The sequence below is a fragment of the Myxine glutinosa genome, chromosome 11 (assembly GCF_964187855.1).
Source record: "Myxine glutinosa chromosome 11, kmMyxGlut1.1, whole genome shotgun sequence".
In the NCBI taxonomy this organism is placed as follows: domain Eukaryota; kingdom Metazoa; phylum Chordata; class Myxini; order Myxiniformes; family Myxinidae; genus Myxine; species Myxine glutinosa.
Window position 1 is genome coordinate 137,106,462 of NC_136271.1, and position 27,485 is coordinate 137,133,946.

The 27,485-nt window shown below is 43.7% G+C and overlaps 1 protein-coding gene across 4 annotated transcripts; it reads left to right on the forward strand.

The window, feature by feature from the left end:
• Positions 1–422: 422 nt before the first annotated feature.
• Positions 423–27,485, forward strand: LOC137436816 (uncharacterized). 4 transcript variants are annotated; one of them, XM_068130949.2, is made up of 5 exons: positions 423–1,044; positions 6,178–6,300; positions 13,221–13,331; positions 21,899–21,982; positions 26,412–27,485. In XM_068130949.2, exons 1-5 carry the CDS (start codon positions 594–596, stop codon positions 26,480–26,482), a joined length of 840 nt encoding a protein of 279 aa, XP_067987050.2. In that variant the 5' UTR covers positions 423–593; the 3' UTR covers positions 26,483–27,485. The 4 variants fall into 4 exon arrangements, with proteins under 4 accessions (XP_067987050.2, XP_067987053.1, XP_067987052.2 ...); XM_068130952.2 differs by having other exon boundaries at positions 26,538–27,485; XM_068130951.2 differs by having other exon boundaries at positions 434–1,044; positions 21,902–21,982.

The following is a 27,485-nucleotide window of genomic DNA, read 5'->3' on the forward strand; positions in this document are numbered from 1 at the left end:
AAAAAGAAATGCTTGATAAGGAATGGCTGGCATGGCAAGCGCTCGTAAGCTGATTGGTAACGAATGGTAGGTACCACAGGTGTTTTGAAGTCGCTTGTGAAGTATTATTCCATCGATTCATAAACAGCCTGTACAAAAAGCGAAGAATAGCGAAATAATGCTGCTTGTTATTGTTTAAAAACACAATAAAAACATTTGCACTTTTTTTTTTTTCAATCACAGCCAGTGGAGCTTGTTTTGGAGGTGTATCAAGGAGTTATACAAGAAAGGATGGAATCGTTTTTCCTCTCACATTCCTTGTGAACTCGTATATTTCCTATAAACTCATTTTTTTTCTTTTACGAGCATTGTACAGACGTGAATTACAAAATTAAGGATACAAATAATATCAGTATTAGTAAATCTGTTAAGATCCGGTAATCGGTATTTACCGGAAGAAGGAAGACATTTTTTCAGGCTGATCTTGGTCAATGCATCAATTCGATCGTAACTGCGCAACAAGCCGCTGGTTGTAGCTTTAGTGTTTGTTTTCCATCTGCCCTGCATACTATTAAACAAGTTCTCGAACGGTCTGGCTTCGAACCTGCAATAACATGGTTTCTGAAGCGTCTTTAGACCCACGGAGGAACTTCCCCGGGTGGTTAGCGACACAAGGTGTGCGGCCCGTCGTGGCAGCGGCTCTGAGTGCTGAGCTCGGGATCGAGACGTTCGAGGAGTTGCTGGCGTGCGCCGCGCACCCGACGCTTCTTCAGGAGCTGCTGCAGCTGGGTCGCCAACGCTTGCCGTTCGCTGCGTACGCCATGCTGCGACGTCTGGCCGACAGCGTGACCGAGCCCGCCGCCGGGCATCAGTGCCATGACCAGTCCGAGGCGCAACTCCCGCCGAGCCTGGGCTCACTGATTGCCGCTCTGGTGACGCTTTTGCGCGGCCTGAGCGGGGAGCTGCTGCAGGCCGCCACGACGTTCAGTCGGCTGGAAAACAACGTCGGATCCGACACCAAGTCTTGGCTTCATGAACGATCCGAGCACGAGCACGGCCTTCCGGGTAATTCACAACCCCACAACCACAGGCTCTGTACATATGATCAGTTTGTTGAGCTGGGTGTTGTCTGAGATTGGTGTTATGGTATGCAAGGTATATGATATATATATACACACACACACACACACACACACACACACACACACACACACACACACACACACACACACACACACACATACCGAATCCTGAAGTGATTTGATCACGCTTTACAGAATCCTGAAGTGATAGGATCACGCTTTACAGAATCCAGAAGTGATAGGATCACGCTTTACAGAATCCTGAAGTGATTGTTGTGATATATATATATATACCGAATCCTGAAGTGATTTGATCATGCTTTACAGAATCCTGAAGTGATAGGATCACGCTTTACAGAATCCTGAAGTGATTGTTGTGATGTACAGTGGGGAGAACAAGTATTTGATACACTGCCGATGTTGCAGGTTTTCCCACTTACAAAGCACGTAAAGGTCTGTAATTTTTATCATAGGTACACTTCAACTGTGAAAGACGGAATCTAAAACAAAAATCCTGAAAATCACATTGTATGATTTTTAAGTAATTAATTTGCATTTTATTGCATGAAATAAGTATTTGATCACCTACCAACCAGTAAGAATTCCGGCTCTCACAGACCTGTTAGTTTTTGCTTTAAGAAGCCCTCCCATTCTCCACTCATTACCTGTATTAACTGCACCTGTTTGAACTCGTTATCTGCATAAAAGACGTCTCCAGACCGTCTCCGACCACAAAGACCGCAAAGACCGACCGCAAAGCCGTCTCCAGACCTGTCCACACTCAATCAGACTCCAACCTCTCCACAATGGGCAAGACCAGAGAGCTGTCTAAGGACATCAGGGACAAATTTGTAGACTTGCACAAGGCTGGGATGGGCTACAGGACAATAGGCAAGCAGCTTGGTGAGAAGGCAACAACTGTTGGCGCAATTATTAGAAAATGGAAGAAGTTCAGGATGACAGTCAATCTCCCTCGGTCTGGGGCTCCATGCAAGATCTCACCTCGTGGAGCCTCAATGAACATGAGAAAGGTGAGGGATCAGCCCAGCACTACACGGCAGGACCTGGTCAATGACCTGAAGAGAGCTGGGACCACAGTATCAAAGAAAACCATAAGTAACACACTACGCCGTCATGGATTAAAATCCTGCAGCGCACGCAAGGTCCCTCTGCTCAAGCCAGCGCATGTCCAGGCCCGTCTGAAGTTTGCCAATGACCATCTGGATGATCCAGAGGAGGAATGGGAGAAGGTCATGTGGTCTGATGAGACCAAAATAGAGCTTTTTGGTTTAACCTCCACTCGCCGTGTTTGGAGGAAGGAGGAGGATGAGTACAACCCCAAGAACACCATCCCAACCGTGAAGCATGGAGGTGGAAACATCATTCTTTGGGGATGCATGTCTGCAAAGGGGACAGGACGACTGCACCGTATTGAGGGGAGGATGGATGGGGCCATGTATCGCGAGATCTTGGCCAACAATCTCCTGCCCTCAATAAGAGCATTGAAGATGGGGCGTGGCTGGGTCTTCCAGCATGACAACGACCCGAAACACACAGCCAGGGCAACTAAGGAGTGGCTCCGTAAGAAGCATCTCAAGGTCCTGGAGTGGCCTAGCCAGTCTCCAGACCTGAACCCAATAGAAAATCTTTGGAGGGAGCTGAAAGTCTGTGTTGCGCAGCGACAGCCCCGAAACCTGACGGATCTGGTGAAGATCTGTATGGAGGAGTGGGCCAAAATCCCTGCTGCAGTGTGTGCAAACCTGGTTAAGAACTACAGGAAACGTCTGATCTCTGTAATTGCAAACAATGGTTTCTGTACCAAATATTAAGTTCTGTTTTTCTGATGTATCAAATACTTATTTCATGCAATAAAATGCAAATTAATTACTTAAAAATCATACAATGTGATTTTCAGGATTTTTGTTTTAGATTCCGTCTTTCACAGTTGAAGTGTACCTATGATAAACATTACAGACCTTTACGTGCTTTGTAAGTGGGAAAACCTGCAACATCGGCAGTGTATCAAATACTTGTTCTCCCCACTGTATATATATATATACCGAATCCTGAAGTGATAGGATCACGCTTTACAGAATCCTGAAGTGATTGTTGTGAGTGGTTGTTATATATATACAGGGTGGGCCATAAGTAGCCATACATAGGGTTTTTTAAAGTGGTCGCAGCCGTACAGCCACAGATGAAGATACAACGGACAGAATAGAATACTAACAAAGCTTACACGGAGTCCCCTAAAAAGTACACGACGGTTGTCTGCAGAAAGCGGTGTCAGCAGATCGAGTATCAGGTGCATTTTGAAAGCAAACAAATGGCATCCATACAAATTGCATATGGCGCAGCATCTGAGTGAAGACGACCCGGATAGACTGATGGAATTTTGTGAATGGGTATTAAGCAAATTGAACGATGACGCAAACTTCTCATCTGGGATCTTGTTTACCGATGAAGCCAATTTTTACATCAATGGAGAGGTTAATCGGCAAAACTTACGTTATTGGAGTAATTTCATAAAAGTGTTTATTTTCCCTATGTATGGTTACTTTTGGCCCACCCTGTATATATATATATGTTGTTGCGGATCTCAGCGCCGGCCTTTTCCCCTTACCAAAGGGGGATTAGTCCCCTTGTCTTTGACTGAACGACGGGACCTGGGACCTATGACGTCCTTCCCGGAAAGCGCGAAATAGGGTTTTAGGACTAAGAATTCGGACTAAGAATTTTAGGACTAAAAATATATATCACACCTCTCTTCAATCGAAATGATTACAACCTGGATTCAGTGGAACGACGAGCGTTGCAAGAGCTGCGCAGGATGGACGAGATTGTGGTTGTACCGGCGGACAAAGGTCGTGCGACAGTTTCATTGGACCGCTCGACATACAAGGACAAAATGCATGAGTTATTGAATGATACGAACACCTATGAACGTATAACGAAGGATCCAACTAAGAAGGAAGAACGCACGTTAAACTCGCTGCTTGCAAGGTTAAAAAGAACAGGAAGACTATCGAGCACAAACTACCAGCGATTGTACAGCAGCAACGGCTTCGCTCCCAGAGTGTATGGGTTACCAAAAAAAAATCCACAAAGAAGACGTTCCATTACGGGTCATCGTGTCGTGTATCAATGGACCATCTTATGCATTGTCAAAGTTCGTGGCCGATATACTAAAGTACCTCGTGGGAAAAACCGACCGAGGATTGCGCAACAGCTCCGAGTTTGTGGATAAAATAACACACACCACGATCCATCCACACGAATCCATGGTGTCATTTGACGTCATTTCGCTATTCACAAACGTGCCCACAACCCTGGCGGTTGATGTGGCGAGACAGAGGCTAATGGAGGATGATTGCTGGAAACAGGCCGCCGACAAGTTGAATGTTGATGACGTATGTGACCTTCTCAGCACTTGTCTGTCTTCCACCTATTTCGTCTTTGACAGCACATTTTACAAACAGGTGTTCGGCACTGCGATGGGCTCTCCGGTGTCTGCGGTGGTTGCCAATATGGTGATGGAAGAGCTGGAAACACGCACCATCCCATCCCTCCCAACACAGCCACGTGTCTGGTACCGCTATGTCGATGACACTTTTGTCATCTGCCCCAGCACGGCTGTTAATGCAATCCAGGAGGGCATCGGTGGAATGTTTCCTTCCATCAAATTCACCTGTGAGGAAGAACAGGATGGGTCGCTTCCATTTTTGGACGTCCTGGTGAGGAGGAACCTCGATGGAAGCTTAAGTACCGCAGTGTATAGGAAACCCACCCAGACCGAGCGTTACCTCTTTCACGTCTTGCCATCCACTGCACCATAAAAGAGCTGTGGTGAATACACTCGTAAAAAGGGCAAGGAATATACCGTCCACCTTGAAGGGCAAAAGGAGAGAGATCAAGCATCTCAAATGGGTATTGAAAGCCAATGGCTACCCAGACCACCTCTGCCCAAAAAATGAAATGGTACTGGCAGCTCCAAGAATCCAGGACGTGCCACAGGAACCACCTAAGGGCTTCTGCGTGCTACCATTTGTGCCACGGGTATCTCAAAGGATTGGCAGGATTTTGAGACCGGTCGGGGTGAGGGTTAACTATCAACCTATATACACCTTGAGACGTGCACTGACCAAGGTCAAATACAAAAGACTAAAGAATGATTGCACAGGTGTGGTATACACCATTCCATGTGACTGTGGTGGAGAATACATAGGCGAGACTGGAAGAACCTTAGGCCAGCGCATTAATGAACAGCACAAGGCCTTTGAGTGTAATCACCCAGAAAGATCTGCTATCGCCAAGCATGGAATAAGGGCGGGCCATGTTCCTCTATGGGACAATGTGAACGTGCTGGGCTGCTGGCGGCATCCCCGAACCGGGCCAGGAGGCGAATACTGGAGGCCTGGCACACTGGCCAAACGAGGGCACCATTGACAGAGGAGACTGTGGCGTTACCACAGGCATACGGACCTCTCATGCATAAATACATCAGAGAGACACCGATGCTGGGAGGAGGACAAAGACAAAGTGGGACATAGCCGACACAGGCAACACGGACAACAAAACACAATACACCGCTCAAAGACACACAAAACACTTGCAACATAAGCCGAGCATGGGTCTATGGTCACGAGGTCTCGCAACACAGCTTTGTGATTGGTTGATAGAATAGGCCCACCCCTCCCCCCAGGTATATCTGGGAGGAGGTGAACAAGGGAACTTCTCTTGATGAAGGCTAGTGGAGGCTCAGCGCACGCTGGGTTGCTGGCCGAAACGTTGAGTTTTTTAAAGACAAAGCTATAGGTTGGAGAACGGAAAAATGGATATCGTGGATATATATATCGTGCGTGCATGCACGTGCATGCATGCGATCCATACTATGAAGGTGTGGCTCACATGTCTCTTCTAGTTCTGTGATGCACAATGTTTGAAAAAGAAAGTTTATTAGAAAAAGTGCTTCTCGTTTTTTTCCATTCTTCACACATTTTTAACATGTCTCCCACTTCGACTTTTCTTTATTTTGCTATAAACATGCAAAACACAAATGGTTTTATTGAGATTGCAAGTAAGTTTGTGGCATATTTTACTTTGTGTGTGTGTGCAGAGCAATCTAATGATGATAATTATGAGAACCTTGAGTCTGTGCCTGACGAGCCTCACCTGGAGGAGACCCCAGCTTCAATGGAGACTGCTTGGCAAGGTTATGCAAGTGATGTTGCTTGCCAACGTAAGAACAGTTTTATAACTATTTCCTAAAGTTTTGGAATTGGTTATTCAGTTTCTGGGTATCTCTCTTGGTCAGTTTGCTTGATTTTTGTCACTTTTCGTTTACTTTAATTGCTTAATAATTAGTGATGGGTTTTTATTTTATTTTACATTTTTCCCCAGTGTTCTCATAAGTCTTACTGTCAAGTGAGTTGATGCGAAGGCCTCTTAATATCAATTTCCCTGCTTCTGCCTTCTACTTTGTATATAAAGTTATTTTGTTTGTTTGAAGACGAAAGCTTGTGGCAGAGCTTGTCTCAAATAAATTATATTTGTTCCACTCTGTGCTCCAGACTGTCATGAATTACTATCTTTAAGTTGGAGGTCGCCATCGCAACTTGGTAAAATGTTACCATGTTACCCTGTGTACAATTACCAGGTTTTGACGCATTTCGTCCCATAAGCAAACAGACACGTATGTTTCATCACATTCCCCCTCTCCACATCCATGATGACTATAGTTTTCATTCTAATATAACAGAAAATTAGCATATTTTTAGAACGATTTAATCAACTTTCGAGAGTTTTTACGGCGTAGCCTGTAGGGCAAATGCTGTCTGGAACAGCGTTTGTCTGTCCGCACGGTTTATGTATTGTTATGTTTGTGGGGGTAGGTGATGACATTCCAGAGTGGAGATAGGACTGTGTAGGGTAGGATGGACCGCATGCAAGTAGGAAGTCAATCTCGATGTATGTAAGTAGAAAAACTGTGAGCTTAAGGTTGTTTATGTGTTCTTCATACGGGGGAGGGAGGGGGTGTGAAGACATGCTAATTAGCTCTAGGGTTTAAGATTAATCTCCCCAGTATGTGATTGCCTCCTGTAATTCCCCCTATGTTCTTACAATTATAACAAGCCGGCCATAAAAATCCACGTCGTTAACCAATGACAACAAGAACAACTACTGGCATAAATGCCAACAGAAACCCGAACATTCCCGGTCGGGCTAAACCCCGCCCCACCATCACCGTGGAGAGCGAAGCGAAGGGAGTGGAGATCGAAGCAGGACCAGCCGCACTAATTGCCTCACGTTCATGGCGCAGTGAAGAGGAACTCCGCACCATTGTTGGACGTTTCCCACGTGGGCGGCTTCGGGCCGCCTTGTGCTGCCGACACCACATTTAACGATCTCGTTGAGCAAGCTGAGGGCTGGCCGATATAAAAAGAATATCATTTTATTTTCGTTGTCTTTCCTCTTGTCTGTTTTTGTAACTGCATGGAGGGTCCCTCAAATAAGAATTTCAACTATTTTACTCCAAACTTTATTTCGTCTTAATTTATTTTCAATAAAATCCTTGTGGTGGCATATTTTATTTGTGGTGTCTTGTTTGAATGGTGTTGGGTCCAAGGATAAACCTGTGTGGCTTTCGTCCGTGCAGGTAAGCACTTTGGTTCCGTCCTGTGCGCCAAAAAGTACCGCCAAATTTTGGCTTCTCCGCCTCTGAGTAAGACCGACCAGCTATCCGTCATCTTGTGGTGTTAATTGCTGGTGACGCGACAGTATGTATGTCCATCGCAAACGTCCACCAATCAGAGCTGAGGATCTGGTCACATGACAGAGCCTCCACTCAGGAGATCCAAGCCCAGCTACACCGTTACGATTGGTCTTCTTTTTGTGACCTGTCTTCTACACCCCGTCTTCTACCGACTCCTCTCTGGCCTTGCCCCCCCAGCTCTCTCTGGGCTCTGTCCCCCAAATATTCCTACAGGTCGCACAAGATCTGCCTGCAACCCTCTTATGGTTAAACTGCCAAAATCAAGACTCTGCTCACCTCCACTCCTTCATTCCTCTTTTCTCCCGCCTCTGGAACAAACTCCCTCACTCTCTTCAATCCCACTCCACCCTCCAGGTCTTTAAAACAGCTGTTCACCACCATCTCTTACCTTCCCCCATCCAAAACCTTGATCTTTTCTACCCCCGCTAATTTCACCCCAAATCCACTTTTTTGAAATACCAACTTCTGTCCTGGAAGTCCTTGGTGTCCTTGTGTTTTATACTTCTCCCACCCCCCCCCCCCCCCCTCCCACGCCTCCTCCCCCCAAGCCCTCTCCCTCCCACACATCTCCCTGCTCTCAAATGTTGTGTTTGTGTGCTTCCCCTTCTCTCCCCATCTTGTCTTCCGCTCCCTCTTTTAATATATTTTGTTTGTCTGGTTGATTTGTTTGTGAAGTAAATGTTAGCTCTTTCACAAGCCTCGATTCAGTATACAAAAAAAAACAAAAAACAAACAAACAAACAAACATGCAATTGTAAAGTTATTCTGTGTAATAGTGCATGAGTGCATTAGCAGGTTTGATAATTCCACACTTTTGCATAAAAGTAAAAACCAGATCTTGCAGGCTGCCTAAGTGTATATGTATCTGTCTATATACAGTCACGTGAAAAAGTAAGTACACCCCATGTAAAGTTTTGACTTTTGCAACATATTTCAACATACAGCTATTTGATCTTCATTTCAACAATATTGATAGATAACGGTGATATAATATAACAAATATCATGAAACATTTACATTTTGTAGTCCATTGTATAATTTAAATAAACATAAATGCAAATTTCGCATGTGGAAAAAGTAAGGACACCCCTACATTTATCACTACTTCAAATACCTAAAATTAGAATCAGGTGCACCAGCTCAGGTGCAAATGATTAGAACATCGTTAGAGAGGATCTTGGAGGGACCTGTCTTATTTAAACCTCAGACATTTAGTTTGGTTTGCTCTTTGTTGTTGAAGTGTGCGGCATCACCATGCCTAGATCAAAAGAGCTCTCTGAGGCCTTCAGAAAGAAGGTTATAGATGCCTACGAGTCTGGGAAGGGATTTTAAAAAATCTCCATAACAATTTGAAATCAATCATTCGACTGTCTGGGTAGATCATCTACAAGTGGAGAAGATTCCAAACAACTGCCAACTTGTTCAGGCCTGGCCGCCCCAGCAAGTTCAGCCCGAGAGCAGACCGCAAGATTCTGAAAGAAGTCTATAAGAACCCCAGAATGTCATCACAGGACCTACAGGAAGCTCTTGCCACTGTTGATGTCAAAGTGCACGAGTCTACCATTAGAAAGAGGCTGCACAAATTTGATCCACATGGGAGGTATGCCAGGAGGAAACCTTTGCTGTCCAGAAAGAACATCAGGGCAAGACGAAAGTTTGCCAATGAACACCGAGGCAAAGACCAGCACTTCTGGAACAATGTGCTCTGGACAGATGAGTCAACGGTAGAGCTATTTGGCCACAGTACCAGAAGACATGTTTGGCGAAAACCAAAGACAGCATTTGACCACAAGAACCTGATACCAACTGCAAAGCATGGTGGTGGAAATATTATGGTTTGGGGCAGGTTTGGTGCATCAGGGCCTGGGCAGCTCACCATCATAGAATCCAATATGAATTATTCATTGTACCGGAGGGTGCTTGAGGATAATGTGAGGCCATCTGTCGGAAAGTTGAAGCTCAATGGAAGGTGGACCTTGCAACATGACAATGACCCGAAACATACCAGTAAATCCACCAAGGAATGGCTGAAAAGAAAGAAATGGAGGGTTCTGGAATGGCCAAGTCAAAGCCTGGATTTAAATCCCATCGAGATGTTGTGGGGGGATTTGAAACGAGCTGTGCATGCAAGAAACCCCTCAAACATCGCACAGCTGAAAGAATTCTGCATGAAGGAGTGGGCAAAAATTTCTCCCAGTCTATGTCAGAGACTGGTAGACAGTTATAATAAACACCTACTTGAGGTTGTTTCTGTCAAAGGGGGCAATACCACCTATTAGAGCCAAGGGTGTACTTACTTTTTCCATATGCGAAATTTGCATTTATGTTTATTTAAATTATACAATGGACTACAAAATGTAAATGTTTCATGATATTTGTTATATTATATCCCCTTTATCTATCAATATTGTTGAAATGAAGATCAAATAGCTATATGTTGAAATATGTTGAAAAAGTCAAAACTTTACATGGGGTGTACTTACCTTTTCACGTGACTATATGTATATTATGGTGATGTTGAAATCCGAGTGAGAATAAGTCAAAATTTTCAAAATGGTTCATTTCACTCATGTTAAGCGGAGGTTCAAACCAAAACAAACAACACTAAGCTTTGCAATGAAGCGGAAGTGATTTTTTTTTTTCTTGTGCAATATACAAGGAATGACGTTGGTTCATGAAGGTGGTGTTTGCTGACTTCCAAGCATATGGAAGATGACATCGGGCAAATGATCGAGTGAATATAGCTATTTGTGAAGTACATGTTTTCTATTGATTTAACCTGTCAGCAAAGTGATGGGTAAACATGCCTGGTACTACTGAATGAATGAATGAATGATCGTTTTAAGGCCATTTTCCCCGCTAGAGCGGGGGTTAGCCTTGCGGCCCCCATGACAATCATGGTTCCCTGTTTGAGGCAATGTTTTTATGGCCGGATGCCCTTCCTGGCGCCAACCCTTAGTCGCCTCTTACGATGCGCAGGGATACGGTGTACCTATTCTAAACCTGGGTACACACCGGGATCATTCATCCCAGCAAGCTGGTACTCAATTTGCCGACCTCGGAAGGATGACAGGCTGAGTCAACCCCCCCTGGTGTTAATTCAGCGATTGACTGGGATTCGAACCCAGGATCCTGGGATCCCAAGCCGGCACCCTAACCGCTAAGCCAACACCAGGCTCATGACTGGTACTATTATAATATTATAAAACGCTGGGACTTGTAATGCACTCTCCCACCGGTTGTGGCACTGCACAATACTCATTTACTTAGATAATTTGCATCATCTCCTCCAGAACCCCCGCGAGTATGAATTTTGTTTGGAATATGAACCCCGAATATGAACAAGCCAAATTATATATAGTACTAGCAAAGGTACCCAGCATTTCCAGGCATTTTCACAGGGTATATATTTGGAGAAGTTGGCTATGGTGGTCACCTTGTTTATACAAACTCTTCTTTCGTTCTTGAGAGTTGTGTCGTTTGATGAGCAGTAAAATTACCTTGGAATCTATGTAAAGGCTGTGTTTGTACTATTTTCGGTTTTTGAATAATTCGCGATTAGCGCATTTGAGAGGTCACATGACTCATTCACCAATCTTACCGATCGTTTGTAATGTCATAACTAACAGTTATTTTCACATTTGATACCATATTTGATGATTGGAGTTCACCATCTCACCAATTATATCGGTATGCAGGTAGAAATCCGAAAAATAATTGGGCTTTTTATAAAGCATTGTATATATGGATGTGCCCTTGGAGATGGTGACAGGTGGTAGGTCATGTGTTTAAGTTATGAACTGTGAGAAAATGACTGTTTTAGAACCTCTATTAAGGTGCATCATGTTTAAAAAAAATGTAATCCTATAAAGTTTCGTCACATTAACGTTGGGAGCTCAGAGGAGTAGGTCCACAAACAAACAGTCTTATTTGCATTTACATAGACTCGTACACCGTCACCCACTCACTCCGGTAGCATCAGGGGGGAGTAATTTTATTATTATTATTGCCAATTATTATTACTATTACTTTTGTTAGCTTAGGTCATTGAAAGGATCAGACCATGCATGGCAATATAACATGTTATATCAGGTCATTAAAAGGATCAGAACATGCATGATATTATAACATGATAGATCAGGTCATTGGAAGGATCAGAACATGCATGATATTACAACATATTAGAGCAGGTCATTGAAAGGAGCAGAACAGGCATGATATTATAACATGTTAGATCAGGTCATTGAAAGGATCAGCTTATGCATGACAACATAACATGTTGGATCAGGTCATTCAAAGGATCAGACCATACATTATATTATAACATGTTAGATCAGGTGTATGAAAGGATCAGAACATGCATATTATAACATGTTAGATCAGGTGAATGAAAGGATCAGACCATGCCACACCATTTTAAATTCCTGATAGTAACATTTACTTCACTGAGGATGTCAGGGTGGTGGCGGGGGCAATATCGCAATCCACAAAACCCCTTGAGGAGTGGGAAAATTGTTTCATAATATCATTAATATTATGCTCTTATTATAAGTGTTGTTATTACGTTTGTACTGAGAATCAACTTTGGAAAAAGCAAAACGCCTTGGAAGAACTCCACAGAAACGGCAGGAAGGGTCATGTTATTAACCCTTGTGGGGTATATAGACTGCTGTAGATCTATGATCAGGAGCGATCGTCGACGTGATAAGCATGGACTTATGTCCGATTATTTTATTTTATTTTTTTCCCAAATTTATTTCAGTTCTTTGTTAAGCAGTATTATCGACCATTTAAAAAGGTAATCAAACGTGCTTGTGGTTTACAATATTTTTACTTCCTGTAGAAGCCGTTGCTTCCATGGAAACGCCATTATAAGATATTTATACACGTTATCACTGCAGGAAAAACCCCTTGGGGAAGTGGGACATTATTAGAATTAATATTGTTTTGTAATAACATTAATATTATGCTATTATCATTCGTTTTGTTATTCCAAGCGGCCTTGGAAAAACGCCACGATAACGCCAACTTAACATGGATATATACCTCAACACACAACCCCATTGACGGCAATGGCAGGGAAAACCCGCTCAGTGGAGAAAACCCCATTGGGGAGGGGGGGCAAATGAATGTGCTACAACCTTCATTGTGTAACCCTTAGTCATCCTGTCAAGTTTGGTTGAGACCGGATAAGTAATGATCGAATGTATTGTGGTCAAAAAGTCATCAGACAGACGCCAAATTGCGTATTTTAGTATGATTGATGGAAGTGATGAGTCCAAGTGTGATCATGTATTATATAATTGCTTTAGAAAGATAATGTCTGCTTTGTAATGGTGCAACTCCGTAGTAGCTTATTTGCCTGTCTTGCCTGTCACTCCTCTTAGGAATTGATGAGCAATATGACATACCTGATAACATCTCAGGTTCCCCAGCGGCTGGCTCTGGAGTGCAGATCCATGAGAACATTCGGGTGAAGACAGAGTGGAACCCACAAGGTGCATGGCAGTGGGGGCAGTGGCAAATATTAATGGGAAAATCATCGTTGGCACCCTGAAAACTGTTCTTCGCTGCAATATTCTAGCATTTATGCTTACAGTTTACCTGGTGTTTGTTTCCTATGTGAGTACTTTATTTACTTTTTGATGTAAGCAGCTGTGCTTTTAGGCAGCATTTGGTGTACATCCCAAGTTGCCTGAGGAGGTGGTTATTGGCTTTCTCTTTACACTGCAGTCTCTGTATTAATGACTCACCTCTTATTTTATCATTGTAGGCTATTCCAGGATTTTAATGCACCTATGATCAAGTGATGCTAATATAAATCCGCATCACAATGTTGTGCGACTTAGTTTAACGTGAAGCTTGTGTGGACTCCCAGCAAGATGCCGCTCTTGTCATTCTTGATAGTACAGGTCATAGGGATTGGAGTTGTTGAAGCAAGATTGGCGAGTTGCTGTAATGCATTATACAGATGATATACATGAAACTGAAAAGTAACAGAACACCAGTAAGACAGCTTGTGGAATAATTTGAGCTATTTTCATCAAATTTTCACCAAAGCTTTATTATTGTCGTGTCACCAGCGATTAACCCCCGCCGGATGATGGAAGGCTGCAACGGTTCTCAAGTCTGAGGCGCGTAGCCGAAACTGGAGGGTGGTCCATCGGGCGCGGGTGACGGAACCAAAGTGCTTACCTGCACGGAGCTCATGGGGCTTATACTTGAACCCACAAACACAGAAACACGACTCAACAAATAAATAATGCCACAATAATGATTTCATGAAAGTCATGCACAGAATAAAAATAAATGCTGAGGTAAACCTATAATTCTAATTGAGGTACCTCCACACTCGGACTCAAAAACAGACAAGGGGAAAGATAAAATAAATGAAAATCAATTGTTCAAAGCCAGCCGACACTCAGCTTTGTTCCAATGAGATCGCCGAATCCAGTTGGCAGCACAAGGCAGCCTGAGCTGCTCGTGCAGGAAACGCCCAACAATGGTGCGGAGCCATGCCCGTAGCAGCCACCGGCATGAAGCAAGCCAACAGGATAGCCTCCTTCACCTTGCTTGTGACCTCCTCCGTCTCCTAAGAGCACAGAGTCAAACAACACCCCCTCCTTCAACGTGGCAAAGGCTCCACAAAGCTCCGAAAGCTCTCCTCAAAACTCCACATGACCCAGAATCAGCCGAGAGCCGGAGACAAAAAAACAGAGAGACCGCCCATTCCGAAGCCAGCATGAGAGAGAGAGTGATTCTTCCTCTTCTGCTCGAACCTTATTGCCCTGATGTCACCCCAACCAATCGCCGAGTTCCACTGAATCGCCCCATGGTCGGGCTCGACCTATGACGAACTTCGGGGCGTGGCCTTTTTCCTTAGTTGGTTGGTGGGGTGGGGTTTACTTGTCTATCGAGAACGTTTGGCTCTGATCGGGAATGTTCGGGTTTCTGTCGGCATGCATGTCGGTTATTGTGGTTTCATGGAGCGCTCGTTTTTATGGCCGGCTTGTTATAATTGTAAGAACATAGAGAAAATCACAGGAGGCAATCACATACCGGGAAACTAATCTTAACCCTACCTAGTTAAAATAACACCACCCCCATGTGGTGACACGTAAACGATCTTGAGCTCAGTTTTTCTATTTAAATACTCATACATTGAGATTGGCTTCCTACTCGCACACGGTCCATGCTACCCTACACAGTTCTATCTCCACTATGGTATGTCATCATCTACCCCCACAAACGTAACATTATGATAGTACGCAGAAGGCAAATTAATAAATTTGTCAAAGGTCAAGGTCACAAAAAATCATCAATTTTCATCCAATTGACCTGAAATTTCAATTTACCATTTCAGTTTTGTCATCAAATTTTCAACAAAGCTTTGTTATGGGAATATGGAGAAGGCAAATTAATAATTTGGTCAAAAAGTCAAAGGTCAGCGTCACAAAATCATCAATTTTCATCCGAATGACCTGAAATTTTCAGAATTTGCACATTGGGTCACTGAATTGCTTCACGAATCAAAAGCTAGAAGCGAATTCTTTTTTCGATCTAAAGCTCAACGGTCAAGGCTGCATAAAATCTATTTTCATTTTGTATTTTTTTTTTTAACCGTTTTCGTTATTTTAAGCATACGGAAGAATAAGAATAAGTCTGAATACAAACTGATGCGGACGGGCTTTGCATTTTCAGATCCTTTCTAGTTATAGATTTGGATGCTTCCCTCCAGACAGATATAAGTAATGTCAAAATGACAAGTGTCTCCAGACTCCAGACAGATATAACACAGATATAACTTTATATAACACAGATAGACAGATATGACTCCAGAATGTCTCCAGATAGATATACAAGTGCCCACCTGTCTCCCTATTTCGAGCTTTTTTTCAGCACAGCATGCTTTCTGTCACTATTTTTCATAATTGGTTGGTTGTTGAACCGAGGCCACGCATACCACTAGGAATGGACTCCTTTCATTACCGGCATGAGTGAGGCGAGGCATGAAGTGAATATTGTGACACCCTTTGGACTGGTTGGGCCAGTATAGACATTGGGAGGAATAATTGGTAACAGCATAACTTTCATAATGGGGGAGACGTTATGTATGAATTTTGTTTATTTTTATTTGCATACATCGTATGGGTTTGTGGATGACTTAGAACACAGAACGGACTCGGATGTGAAAGAACCGTAGAAAGCAGCTGTAAGCTGTAAATGGGCCTCCAAAACCAGTCGTCGAATGGGCATCCTCCGTCGTGCAAAGTCCTTCCTTGGCACAACTGACCTCCTAACCACTTACAAAGCTTTCATCTGCAGCTTGATGGAATACTGCTCTCCCTTCCTAAAAACCAAGGCTTTTAGGATCATTGGTCTGTCCTATGATGAAGCTGACTCTGAGGGCCTTTCACTCTCTCACCGCAGGCAGGTTGGTGGTCTTTCTATCTCCATCTTTCTATCTCCAGGTCTTTCTATCTTTCTATCTTTCATTCCTCTTTTTTCCCCACCTCTGGAACAAACTCACACACTCTCTGCAATCCCACTCTTCCCTCCATGTCTTTAAAACAGCTGTTCACCACCATCTCATATCTTCAACCATCCAAAACCATGATCCTTTCTACCTCCGTTAATCCACCCCAAACCCTCCTTTTTCAAATCCTCTGTTTTTCTTTCTTGAAAGTCCCTGGAGTATCCATCTTGTTTATCCCGTGTACCTTTCCCCATCACTCTCTCTTCCACAGGTATCCTGATGTCCCTGTTACCTACTGTTGTTGTGCTTCCCTCTCTCATCCCTCTTGTCTCTTGCTGCCTTTATGATATGGTCTATGTTAGCTCTTATACGAGCCTCAACTTCGTGTGGAAAAAAAGAAAGAAAAGGTCGGTGTGGAAGGGGAATGCACTAACAGAGCAGGGTGGCGGGACAAAATAGAGAGATACTTGGAGGGACAGGAGGGGGGTCATGGGGAGGAATGAGAGGAAGGGAAAGACGTGGGGGGGGGGGGGGGGGGCTGACTGTGCAGGAGAAAACAAATTTGTTGAGTTCATTGAGACAAAATCATTGGTGACTACAAAGGAAGTTCAGGAAGTAGTTCAATCTCCCATTGGCCCCAAACGGCAAGTCCATTCATCGGTTTGTTCAGCAATTTCGGAAGACAGTCGGTGTGTTTGGACGAAGCAAACGTCATCACCAACTGACCTTTGCGCACCAATGAAAACATGTGGGATATTCGCTGTCGGATGATTTAAGGTCCCCAAAATAACTTGCATCTTCTGTCAATGCAGGCATGTGTGTCAAAATCAAAAACTTGGATAAGGACTTGAGCACATTTCCATACATTTGTTACATCGTGATTAACAGCTGTTGGTAAAGTGAACAACGAATCTTCGGTCAGAGATTTTTTTTTTTGAGTAAATGGAGGCTGAATTTTGAATCGATGGATGGTGAGCAATGTCCGTTCTTGATGTATTGTGAGTAATGTCAAGAATCTAAATATGAGATTTGGGGAAATTTAAAACTTTGAGATCTGTGAAATGCTGCTTTATGTCCAGGTGTCATCTGGTGCACTATCTCCAAACATGAACTGATGGAGTGCTTCTTGTTTGAATGAATGAATGAATGATCGTTTTAAGGCCATTTTTCCCCGCTAGAGCAGGGGTTAGCCTTGCGGGCCCCATGACAATCATGGTTCCTTGTTTGAGGCAATGTTTTTATGGCCGGATGCCCTTCCTGACGCCAACCCTTGGTCACGCTCTTACGATGCGCAGGGATACGGTGTACCTATTCTAAATCGGGGTACACACCGTGATCATTCATCCCAGCAAGCTGGTACTCAATTTGCCGACCTCGGAAGGATGACAGGCTTAGTCAACCCCCCTGGCGTTAATTCAGCGATCGACCGGGATTCAAACCCAGGATCCTAGGATCCCAAGCCGGCACCCTAACCGCTAAGCCAACACCAGGCTGTTTGTTACTTGGAAATGCTACAGACATTATTCTTTGTGAAAGACACCACTGATATTAAAAGGATGGGGCATGCCTACACAGCATGGATAATATTGTTGTGGGAATGGTCTTTAGAGGTGAATAAAACTGTTTATTAGAATGCTTGTTATTTCTTAGCATTTGTTTATATAAGCGTGGCATACTATTTATGCAATAGATATGCGTTGTGTATGTACAGTGAGATTTTTTTTTCTTACCCTACTGTTTTGTCCTCCCCTCTTCAAACCAAAGGCTGTACGTTTTTAATCTTATTTTCCTCTGTTTACATGTCTTTATAAAGCACACATGACAGCTTGGCAGCTCAAGCCATGAGAATGTGTAGGTGTGGCGAATCTGTATTGAGGAAGCCGGAATTAGCCTCACTAATGGAGCTCGCACAGCCTGGCACAAGGCCATATCGACAGTTATCACACATTGAAATGCAGTTTACAGTTGGTGACACAGAGAGGCACAGTTGGTACCACAGCTGATGCAGAGAGGCGAAGAGAGTAAACTAACCCATCTCCCTCAAGTCACCCTCTCACTTGTATACCTCCATGAGGTGTAAGGTGGTAGAACCCGCATCCCCTTCCCCCCTTTCCCCTTCAAGTTCTCCTACCAAACACAAGTCGAGAACACCTCCCCTTCCACCCTGCCCTCCTTCCTCGCTTCCCGCTCTCCCGGTATTCCCATCAGCGAAGTGACCGGCGGGATTTGCTGGTGACAGTTGGTATTTTGAGAGATCTGCAGTGCAGCCCACGGTGTTCACACACGTCTTTTTACGACAAGACGCGGCAGTGTCAAATGAGCGACGTGGTAAGGTGAAGTGAAAGACGAGGTATTATGTACAGAGCTCAGTCACCTGCTCTACCCCGCACTGTGTACAATGTTAATTCACAGTTAAGTGTACCTGTAGGCGGCATGCACTGTCACTCTGCTAAACACAACGAAAATTACATCCCATTCTCCTTTGTAATAACTGGTCGATGGATCAAAGTACAACCTTCAGACTGCACATGCCTGTGGTGCGGCCTTGCGGTGTCATGCGATGCCTTGGTGTTATTCAGACCGCCTGCTGAAAATGTGAATTTTTTTTAAAACACGAGATTGCATTGTTTCACATTTTTGTGCGATCTGCTCTCATTATAATTCTGATTTGTTCCCATTTTATCTCATCTACTCCCCCCCCCCCCCCCCCCCCCTCCACTCTCCACTTCTCTCCTCTCCCCTCTTCTCTCACCCCTGCCCCTCTTCTTTTAATATTACTTGTGGTATTTGGTGGTATTGCTTGTGGTATTTGGTGGTATTGCTTGTGGTATTTGGTGGTATTGCTTGTGGTATTTGGTGGTATTGCTTGTGGTATTTGGTGGTATTTGCGATGGGTGGTATTTGCTTGTGAAGAATATTGCTACATTAGAGACAATTAAAATAAGTGCAGCTGCATTGATACCTGGTGTAATGGGTCTTGAATGTAATCCTCATGACACTGTCTCACCCTGATGAGATCACGGCCGTGATTGGTCGAATTATGTTGCCATGGCAACCATCTCGGTAACTTGGCTTGTGTTCATGATATTTCCAAAAACGTTCCAGATTTGGCTTTCATATCAAACAGATATATTCCTCATACCACCCAAAAGGCAAGGGACCTCAGGAATATCAACTCCTTGTTATATGTATTGCATATTTAGCTTTTGATCGTATTGCGTATTATTGCGTATTTTTGATCCCGGTGTGTACCCTGGTTTAGAATAGGTACACCGTATCGCTGCGTGTCGTAGGAGGCGACTAAGAGGGTTGGCGTCAGGAAGGGCATCCAGCCATAAAAACATTGCCTCAAAAAGAGAACCATGACAATTACAACTACATATGGGTAGGGTACAGCCCGAAGTGGAGATCGGTTTCTGAGGTTTGGGACATGGAATGTAGGGACAATGACAGGGAGATCAAGATATATGGAAATGCTGTTGAATACAGAGAATGAATGGGATGGCAACATAGAGAGTAACCCAGTTTTAGGACCGGCAGAAAAGATAACTGAGAAGGAAGTTGAGGAAGCGATAAAAGCAATGAAGAGTAGAAAAGCGGGAGGGCCGACGGGAGTTGTGGGAGATATGTTGAAGGCAGCAGGAAGTTGGGGTGTGAAGAGAATGACAGAGATCTGTAATCTAGTAGTGAAAGAAGGCCGCATTCCAGTGGATTGGGAACTGAGTACCCTCGTCCCTCTATACAAGGGGAAAGGTGACCCTCTGGAGTGTGGCTCGTACCGAGCGATAAAGTTATTGGAGCATGGAATGAAGGTATTGGAAAGGGTGTTGGAGAGGAGGATAAGGAAGAAGGTGAAGATCGACGAAATGCAGTTTGGATTGATGCCAGGAAGAGAAACGACAGACGCGCTCTTTATTGTGAGGCAGTTGCAGGAGAAGTACATGGAGAAGAGGAAGAAGTTGTTTCTTGGGTTTGTTGATCTGGAGAAAGCATTCGATAGGGTTCCACGCAAAGTATTGACATGGGCATTGAGGAAGTTAGGAGTGGAGGAATGGTTGATCGGAGTAGTGATGGCAATGTACAAAAGAGCGCGCACAGCTGTAAGGACGAACGACGGGAACAGTGGTGAGTTTGAGGTGAAGGTGGGAGTGCATCAGGGGTCGGTACTAAGTCCACTACTATTTGTAGCTGTGATGGAGGTGCTGGCTCAGAACGTAAAGGAGGGTTTACCGTGTGAGTTGTTGTATGCAGATGATCTGGTGTTGATTGCCGAAAGTATGGATGGACTGAAGGAAAAGATGAACAAGTGGAAGGAATGTATGGAGGCAAAAGGTCTGAAGGTGAATATCGGAAAGACGAAGGTGATGGCAAGTGGTAAAGCATGTGGTGAGGTGGAAAGAACTGAGAAGTGGCCATGTGCTGTGTGCAGGAAGGGTGTCGGAATGAACTCCATTCAATGTACAATGTGCGCTGATTGGGTTCATCAAAAATGTTGTGGTCTGAGAGGGTCATTAACCAGTGTGGCAGCTACATTCAAATGTAAGGTGTGCACAGAGGGAGCTGCAGATGGAGGAAATGTTGAGTTGGATCTTGGAGACGGGGTGAAGCTGGAAGGTGTGAAAACATTTTGCTACCTTGGGGACATGCTGAATGGAGAAGGTGGATCAGACTTGGTAACGGTTGCTAGAGTGAGATGTGCATGGAAGAAGTTTCGGGAACTGAGTGGCGTGCTGATGAGGAGGGGAGTGTCGTTGAAGCTGAAGGGAAAGGTGTATGCTGCATGTGTGAGAAGTGTTATGATTTATGGGAGCGAGACATGGGTAATGAACGTAGAGCAGCAACGAAGGCTGGAAAGGGTGGAAATGCGAATGGTTCGGTGGATGTGTGGAGTATCGTTGAGAGAGAGGAAGACAAATGATGAATTGTGAAAGATGATGGGAATAGAGCCTGTGATTGATGCTGTGAAGAGGAACAGGTTGAGATGGTTTGGTCATGTGTTGAGGAAGGATGAAAGTGACTGGTTGAGAAGAGTGATGGAAATGAATGTTGAAGGAAGTAGAGGACGGGGAAGACCGAGAAAGACTTGGCTAAAGATGGTGGAAGAAGAAATGCGGGCAAGGTGGTTAACAAGGAGAGATGCAGAAAATAGGGAAAAATGGAGAAGATTGTCATTGGGACCGCAAGGTAACCCCCGCTCTAGCAGGGAAAATGGCCTTAAAATGCATGTTGTTGTTGTTGTTGTATTTAGCTTTTGAATTGGAAAAGCGTTTCCTTGGTGATAAAATACAAGTAATTAAGAAGGATTGACAGAGTAGATGCTATCACTTTTAGATTTGTGAGGAACATATGTGGCAAAAAAAATGTCTGTTTGTCTTATTGCCATTGTGGAGTGAAGGGTCGTGTAACTTTGTGTCGGGTACCTTTCATGATTTGATTGTAAAACCATGTGTTATTCATTTGGATGGGAGATAGAGTTAAGGTTCTGGATTGTGCCTAAGAATGGGACAGTCAAATCTCGCTTTTGTGTTTGTACCAATTTGGAAAGAAGGTATTGATACTAAACGACACTCCCTTGTTGTTCTCCAACAGAAGGATCTGACACGTGTGTCGATAAAACAAACAGAGGCGTTGCCTGGCAGACGGCAGAACAAGAACCTCAGCAAGAAGACCAACGTAAGGACGTAGAGATATTTCTTGCTGATGTGTTGACCATTACTTGAGAATACAGTCGTGGCCAAATGTATTGGCACCCTTGCACTTTTTTCAAATAATGCACCATTTATTCCAGAAAATTGTTGAAATTTAAAAAATATTTTGGTATCCACATATGTATTTCTTTAGGTTGCAGTGGAACAAAACAAAAAAAGCTGAAAAAATACTAAACTTAGCTTATTCCACACAGAAATCCTAAAATGGCCTGGACAATATTATTGGCACCTTTTAGAAGTTGTCAGAAATAATTAGATTTCAAGCAGGTGATTCCCCTTTACTTTGGTGTTGAAGTCACCTTTGGTGAGTTGCAGGTGCCTGCAATATCAAAATCACTCATTCAACCATTTTGAATAGAGAAAAGGAGTCATTCTGCTGTTTTGCGTCACTATGTGTACCGCAATGAGCATGGAGAAAAGAAAGATAACAAGGGAATTGTCTGTGGAGGTCAGACACAAGATTGTAGCCATGCACGGACAATCTCAAGGCAAGAAGTCCATCTCCAGAGACCTTGATGTTCCTGTGTCCACCGTATGCAATGTTATCAGGAAGTTTAAGGCCCATGGCACTGCAGCCAACCTCCCTGGATGTGGCCGCAAGAGAAAACGTGATTGAAGATTGCAGCGAAGGATTGTTCGAATGGTGGAGAAAGCACCTTGATCGACTGCCAAACAGATTCAAGCTGACCTTCAGACACAAGGTCTGACAGTTTCAACTCGCACCATCCATCACCAACTCGATGAAAGGGGGTTCTATCGTAGGAGACCCAGGAGGACCCCACTGCTGAGAGAGAGAGACAAAAGAAAGCCCGACTGGAGTTTGCCAAAACACACCTGAACAAGCCAAAATCCTTCTGTGAACAGATAATACCAAATTAGAGCTTTTAGGTAAAGCACATCATCTCTATGTTTCCAGTAAACAAAATGAAACCTTCAAAGAAAAGAACACATCTTCCCTACAGTCAAACATGGAGGAGGTTCAGTGATGTTTTGGGGTTCCTGTGCTGCCTTTGGCACTGGGTGCCTTGAATGTGTGCATGGTATCATGAAATCAGTAGATTACCAAGGCATTGTGGAGCGCAATGTTCAACCCAGTGTGAGAAAGGTGGGTCTCCGTCAAAGGTCATGGGTCTTGCAACAGGACAATGTCCCCAAACACACTTCAAAAAGCACCCAAGAATGGTTCAAGACAAAATGCTGGACTGTTCTGAAGTGGCCAGCAATGAGCGCAGATCGAAATTCCATTGAACACCTGTGGGGAGATCTGAAAACAGCAGTTGGGAGTTGGCACCCTGCAAATCTGGGAGAACTGGAGCAGTTTGCACAAGAAGAGAGGGCCAAACAGCCAGTATAGAGGTGTAGGAAGCTCATTCATGGCTAAAGGAAGCGCTTGACTGCAGTTATTTTGTCCAAAGGCTTTGACCAAATATTAAGTCGAGGGTGTCAATAATTTTGTCAATACCATTTCTTTTTATTTTCTGATTTAAAAGGATATATTAAGTTCTGAATCAAAAACAAAGGTTCTGTAATATTAACAGTGAAGTAAAGAATTGTGGAGACCAAATACTTTTGTCAATTTCAACTTATTTTTAGAGAAAATTGTGAGTTATTTGAAAAAAGTGCAAGGGTGCCATCATTTTTGGCCACGAATGTATTCATGTGTTTTCTACACTGTGGGCCAACTCAACCCAAAATGATGTGTATCATAATTGACCTGAAACAAAGTTTGAAACGTGACAATTAGGAGATGAAAATGTGATCATGCAAATATGCATGGCATGCTTTGACTATATCATGTCTCATATACAGTGGCCTGCAAAAGTATTCACCCCCCTCCAAAGTTTTTACATTTCGATGCCAACTGGCTTATTTCATGATGCTTTCAAATCAAACTTGCATGTATATATAGAGTCTTCATAAATAACTCCAAAGTGATAAAGGTAAAAAATGCAGATAAAATGTGAATAAGTTAGATTAATAGAGAAAATCAGATGATTCTCATTTGCATAAGTATTCAAACCCTTTGCCTAATTAACCACAAAATCACTTCAGGAGCAAATTATTATTTGTTTGATAGGTGTGTAAAAATAAGTGTGAAAGGTTCCACCTGTATCAGGGGTTTATCTTAAAAATTAAACTCCCCACTTATCTGAGGAGTTTTAAGGTGCAATTCACTTGGTCAACCAACAAGGCAAACATGCAGATCAAGGAGCTCTCCAAAGAAGTCAGACATAAAGTGGTGGAGAAGCACCGTTCAGGAGAGGGTTATAAGAAGATTTCAAAGTCACTCATTATCCCTTTGAGTACGGTGAAATCCATCATTAAGAAGTAGAAGACGTATCATACCACCCAGACTCTTCCCAGATCAGGTCGCCCATCCAAACTCAGCAGTCGGGCAAGCAGGAAACTGGTTCTGGATGTCACTGTAAATCCAACAATGACTTTGAAAGATCTGCAAGGTTCTATATCCGAGATTGGGGTCTGTGTTCATCAATCAACAATATCCCGTTCCCTTCACAAAACTGGCCTCTATGGACAGGTGGCAAAAAAGAAACCATTACTGAAAAACACGCATCTAAAGGCTCGTGTGGAGTTTGCGAAAAATCTTCTTCATGATACTGCAGGTGGCAAGAAAGAAACCATTACTGAAAAACACACATCTAAAGGCTCGTGTGGAGTTTGCGAAAAATCTTCGCATGTAGGGAAAGGATTTTGTCATCAGACGAGACCAAAATTGAATTTTTTGCTCTAAATTCAAAGCATTCCGTCTGGCGCAAGCCTTACACTGCACATCACACAGTCAACACCATCTCTACCGTCAGGCATGATGGTGGCAGCATCATGTTATGGAGCTGCTTATCATCAGCCGGGACTGGAAAGCTTGTCAGGATAGAAAGGACAATGGACGGTGCAAAGTACAGGAGAATCCTTGATGAAAACCTCCTCAAGTCGGCCATGAATCTGAAACAGGGTAGGAGATTCACATTTCAGCAGGAAAATGATCCGAAGCAGAAAGCTAAAGGCACACTTGAGTGGCTGGATAAGAAGAAAATAAATGTTCTTGAGTGGCCCAGTCAAAGTCTTGACTTGAACCCAATTGAGCATTTATGGTGAGACTTGAAGATTTCTGTCCATCAACGATCCCCATCAAACTTGGCAGAACTAAAGCAATTTTCACGGAAAGAATGGGCAAAGATTTCATCATCTCACTGTGCAAAGCTCATAGAGACCTATCCAAAAAGATGCATTGCAGTCATTGCTGCAAAAGGTGCTTCACCAAGTACCTGACCTAAGGGGCTGAATACTTTTTCAACAAGTGAATTTTTATTTGTACATGTTTTTTGCAGGTATTCCTGACATCTAATCTCCAACTATAACGGTGCTTGGTTTGATTTCTTCAGTTGGGAATAAAAAAGTTTATTTGGAAAAATTGTTTCTACATAATTTGTAATTCATGTAAATGTATTGGTAGGGGGTGAATACTTTTGCAGCTCACTGTATATGGTGATTTTGTTTTTGCTTAACGGATTTTGTGGAAGTCAGTCAAACACAGGCCCCATTGACATTGCAATAACCTCGAGCAAAATTTTGGCATCTTTCCACTAATTTGATGGCATTGCTTTGATGTGTTTGGTCCGCTAAAACCAATGCTGGCATTGCATGCAATTGCAATGCATTGGGGCAATGCCGGTATTTAATTGCAGACAATTTTGGTGTGAAAATGGCCATAGTAAGATTTCATAATAAGAAAGTAAATTCACATCTGCCCATGCTAGACTGTTATGTTTGAATTCAAGTTGACGTCGCAAGAGTTGGTCTGAATGTTTTCTCAGAGAGAGAGAGAGAGAGAGAGAGAGAGAGAGAGAGAGAGAGAGAGAGAGAGAGAGAAAGAAAGAAAGAAAGAGAGAGAAAGAAAGAGAGAGAGAAAGAAAGAGAGAGAGAAAGAAAGAGAGAGAGAAAGAAAGAAAGAGAGAAAGAAAGAAAAAGAGAGATTTTTGTTTTTTTTTTCCTCCTCGATTTCTATACAATTCCACACCCCTTGACCAATCTCCACCAGATTTTGCCTATCAAAGGCCTGCCAAAATGGAGGTGCCTGTCAAAGCCCCTTCCCTCCCCTCAAAATAATTTATATACAGTATATCTCTCTTTTCCCTTCCCTCCTCCCTCTCCCCATCACTTTCTCCCTCCCCCTGCCCCTCCCCTCACCCTCCCACTCTCCTCTCCCCTCCCACTTCCTTTCCCCTCTGATTCGGCAAACTGATTCGATTTTGAAGAAGATCCGGATCCAGATCCGGCTTATCAGTGGGATACAAAAAGTAAACATTTTAGGCTGGCAGAGGTATGTGCTCTGCAGAGTGCTATTCTTGTTTTTTGTAACTCCTTGCTTGTTTCAGGAAATCTTCAAGAAGATAACTGGAGATCAGAGTGCATATACAATGTACCCACCACCATCCACTCCCCCTGATGAACCTTCTCCCGAAAGCCTGCCGGGTCCCAACCATCTTATGTGGTTTCCACAGAGTCTTCCATATGGCAACAGTGAGGAGGGATTTGGTGGTGTGCGCTTGGAAATGGATGGTATCACTGGAACATGCACGATATGTGGAAGTCATTCCGAGTGTGGTTGTGGAAATGGCAGACAGGGGCGCCGGCGACCTGGGGGAAGACCTTTTGCGTGCAGCGAATGTGGAAAACGGTTTGCACAGTCAAGTGACCTGTCACGGCATCGGCGCACACACACAGGTGAAAAACCTTTCACATGTGACAATTGCGGTGCCACGTTTCGCCTCAAGCACCATTTGCGTCGACACCAAAAGACCCATCGTGGACACACATGCTCAAACATTGCTTTCCGTCGCTCATCCCTACTGCCAAATGAGGTAGCATTATTAGCGTCATCTAGGCCTGATGCAGTGGGTGTTTTCTCTTGAAAAACATTTTTTCAGCCTGCATGCTTTCACTTTTTAAACCACAGCTTATTTGGCAAAGTAGTGACATACAAGAGCGATGTTGAGTGGTAGCAGGTGGTCTTTATTGTAAATATTTACAAGAGCTGGAAGCCATAAAGCTGGGAACGACTTTTGAATTGTCGGCATGATCATTTTTTTTCAGTGGATGGGTGGGAGAGAAACTTTAAAATGTACAAACAATTTTCTCATGTATGACTGGGGAAAGAAGTGGTTTGAGGGTACGAGGCGTAAATAAGTGCTTGAGGAGCGAGGACTGCAATTGGCATGCAGTTTTGCTCCTTTTCAATTTATTCTTGCTCTGCTCCAGTACTGGATGTGGAAGCATTGGTCACTGTAGTCTTGTATACAGGAAGTATGGCCTAGAGGTGCGAGAGGTACGCACACTTGGCTCTAAGCCGTCTAGCCTGGGTTCGAATCCCGATGTTTCACATGCAGAGTGATTCATCAGTGTGTGCCGTCCCTCGAATGGACATTAAACGGACGTCCCGTCTATCAGCA